Source organism: Monomorium pharaonis, unplaced genomic scaffold (assembly GCF_013373865.1).
Source record: "Monomorium pharaonis isolate MP-MQ-018 unplaced genomic scaffold, ASM1337386v2 scaffold_518, whole genome shotgun sequence".
Taxonomy (NCBI): Eukaryota; Metazoa; Arthropoda; class Insecta; order Hymenoptera; family Formicidae; genus Monomorium; species Monomorium pharaonis.
The window spans coordinates 1-3726 of record NW_023415822.1 but is presented as its reverse complement, the minus strand read 5'-3'; the positions used below and the strand labels follow the sequence as shown (position 1 = coordinate 3726).

General features: G+C 36.6%; 1 protein-coding gene across 1 annotated transcript; it reads left to right on the top strand.

Moving 5' to 3' along the window:
• Positions 1-3210: 3210 nt before the first annotated feature.
• Positions 3211-3720, top strand: LOC118648570 (membrane-bound alkaline phosphatase-like; the record flags this gene model as incomplete). The annotated part of the gene is made up of 1 exon (XM_036294909.1): positions 3211-3720. A coding segment is annotated over one exon (387 nt), but the record flags the coding sequence as incomplete, so codon positions are not given.
• Between the last annotated feature and the right edge of the window lie 6 nt (positions 3721-3726).

Genomic DNA, 3726 nt, shown 5'->3' with positions numbered 1-3726 from the left:
CCGATGGAGTCCTTTGATGGTTCTCTTTCTTTCATTTCTTTGCGTCTTCCTTCCGTTTTTTAACAGTTTTTCCCGGTAGTATCCCGCTTTGCTAATGTCTTCTTTACTATTATGCTCACGCACTTAACAATCGTATTTCGCACGAGTGCACTGGTGTAAGTAATCCATTTATGTGCCGCGAATTATTAAGGTGGAAATTTTACTGTAGCGTTTTTGCGGCCGCGCAAAGGCCGGCGCCATTTAACATCCTCTTAGCAAGGATTCCACCGTAAGATATAAAACTTAAACGTCGCTGGGAGCTTGTCGGTTTCTCTCTCTGTACGCGGTGGTATCGTGTTGATAATAATTTGGTTACGGCTTTATAACCGCTTATAACCTGGTTCGTTGCATCTGTAATACTCGCAAAAACGTGATAAAGCTATTTAAATAGGATTTTACATATCATTATTGCATAGGTATCCGAGTATCGGGGATATATATTTACACATCGAGGGATTGTGCGACTATGTGATAATATGACCGCACAGATATTGCATTTTACGTAATCGTCGGCTCAAGCGATAAAAGATTTGAATCTCTAGTTATCTCTTTTTAGTTATTTTGAAATTATTTGCATAACAAGATTTCTGATTAATTATTAATATTGAAATACAAAGAGTCTGAAATATAGAAAGTAAATATTTAATAAACATTTGAAAGCAACATATTATTCTTACAATTTGTTTCAGTTATATCTATGTGTGTATGTTTCTGTTATTATTTCCTGTATTATTTTAAAATTGAAAGATTCAGCAATAACATTATTAAATAATAATTGCCGTGCTCATCAATTAAAAATATATTTCTATATGTTTTTGATCCGCGAATATGTTTTGTAAAATACGATCGCGAGTTATTATAAGATATTTAATGATATCGGTTGATGTGGTAAATCGACACAAATTCCGATTGATAAAATGTAAAATGATTAAAAATATGAAAATTAATATTTGAAATTTTGTTAGCACGGGTAAACATAAATATTCTTTTATCTTGCGCTGGTTGCCAATTGTTCTCTAATTGATCTGGTCGCAGTCAACAATAACACATTGTTAAAATGATTGTGTCGTATGGAGCATCATTAATCATACTTTATGAGAAAGTTAAAAATTCAAGAACTCTTTTTTATTGTTCAGCTGAGATATGCAAACGCGAGCTCATCACATCCAAAATGTATAGAGATGTTGCGTTTGTATCGCACGGTTCCTATATTCCGCTGAGAATATCTCGCCCCATATTCTCTTCTCGTTGAACACGAGACTGTTACTCACGGAAAACCCATCAGACTTTTGTGATGCGCGAATTAACGACACGCGGCAAGAATCAGCGGAAGTGCAAGTCGACGGATAAAATATTCGCGAGTAGAACGCTTCGCGTATATTTTCGCGCTGCGGGCTGCCAGGGTCGTACGGTTTGAATTTTCCATGAATTAGCTGGAATAGTAGCTGCAGGAGAATTTTTGCTTCGTGTACCGACTTAAGTCCCGGATGGTTTAGTTCAGCGGACGAAACCCGCTCGCGCTGATTTTTCATTCTTCCTCGGTAGGGTGGATAAACGGGCAAGTAGATAGGAGTTTTATTCAAAATCTTCGATCGTTCTCAAGATTACACGAAAAATCGGGGGAAAAGTACGGATGAACATTGTAACCGCGCGTGCAAAGCTGAAAAATATTCTCAAAGATAACTATGTTTATATGACTCGTTGTGTTATTTGAAGACGAGAGTCGGCTTTCATATATTCTGTAGCCTCGCTCACATCCCATTTCGACTCGGTCGCTGTTTCTGAAAATCCGTTATCGCGTTGGTTTTATGACAGTTTATAGATCATGTTGGAATAGTCCAACTTATCCATTATCGAGTCGTAACAGGGAATAGCTGTATGGGAGTCGGGGAAACCGCAACCGCACGGAAGGTTTCGTTTGCCGTAGTTCGGAGAAATTGCCATTTTCGGTAAACCCTATTGCTTCCGGCGCCATCGTCGAGCTTCAAACGAAATCGTTTAGCCTTAAAACTTGTGTGACACGCGACTCCACTTAAGATGCTGTACACTACGTTTTACTCTTTCGATATACAAAAAATGGATGTAAATTTTTTTAGAATTCTTATAGAAATTCTTGTTGATTACTTTAATCCGTCATTACTATTTCTTACATTAAGCGATTAATATATCAAGTATTTTAAATTACTCTGCAATTTACTAAATCAAGTAGTTTAGGAAAACGTAATTATTTTTTATTATTACTTTCTCCACTTTAAGAATTTATTCTTATTCTACTATATATTTGTTTCTTGTAAGATGTGTATTATATATTAGTACATAATTAGCAAAATAGAAAAATGTTATTTGTTTCTTTTGTAGAGTTTTTTCTCCAATGACAAATGGACAATTAAGAATTTATCCGATATTAAGCTCAAGTATTTGCCCGTAGTTCTCGTTTGCTTCTGCTGTGGAAAAAGAAACAATAAGAAAAGAAATTTATTTGAAGAAAACATAACCGTGCTTATAAAATTTTCATTGCTCATTTCGATAAGTGGAAAGGAGAATAAATAGTGTCTAAAATTGTTTTTTTGTTTTGTTCTGTTAGTATCTACAATAATTGGGAATGGGACACTCTTAAATGAATACATATCAAATATAATTCTATATTAAATGGCATCTATATTAAAGCATCTATATTAAATGGATATGTTTTTAAATACAGATATACTAGTTACTTTGTATTTTCTATTTGATATTTTTGAATATCTATAAATAATTTTTGTTAAAAGACAAAATTCAAAGCTACATTATAAATTAGCTTTATAGTAATTATAAAGTAAATGACAACAAAAATGATTTTAATTTTTTACCTTTGGATTTACTGTGCATTATTTTAATATAGTTTTAAATATTTAAATATTTTTAATAGCCAATATTGTGTCATTTTGCGAAAAAGACCAAATATATATTTTTAATCAACAATATAATTTTATCATGCGAACTTTATCATGCTTTTGCGCAGTAAAATCAATCATGATAGAGGATTAAAAAGAGTACGGTAAAAAAGAAAGTGAGAGAGATAGAGAGGAAGAAAAAGAACTAAATCGACATCATATCCCGACGAATATAATTTCAGTTTACGTATCAGGGAAACAGAATGACTGCGTAAATACGAACTATTGACCTGTCTTTTCTGTAATTCGAATCCCGTTACATACGATCTATGGTGATGTTTCATCTCGCAATCGTAACGATGTCGCCGATCCGATTACATCGCTCGTACACAGTGATATATATCGGGCCTGTTTGTTCGCAGAGAGGGAGGTCTGGTATGAAGCGGCGACGCGGGCGATCGAGACGCGAATCAGGGAGGCAGCGAGTAACAGCGTCAGCGGCACGACGCCCCCGGCCGGGGTGGCGCGCGGCGTCGTCCTCTTCGTCGGCGACGGCATGGGGATGAGTACATTGACGGCGGCGAGGATCTTCGCGGGTCAGCGTCACGGGAATCCAGGCGAGGAGACGCAGCTCGCGTGGGAGAGCTTCCCGGCGGTGGCGTTGGCGCGGGTGAGTACGAGCTAACGTAGATCGTTTTTTGTCTTTCCTTTACTTTTTCCTTTTTTCTTGAAGACGCGGCACGTAAAGCCGTCGCTTTACGTGCATCAAATTTGTTGCAAAACTGTAGGAGCACGCAAATCGCTAGATTGGCGC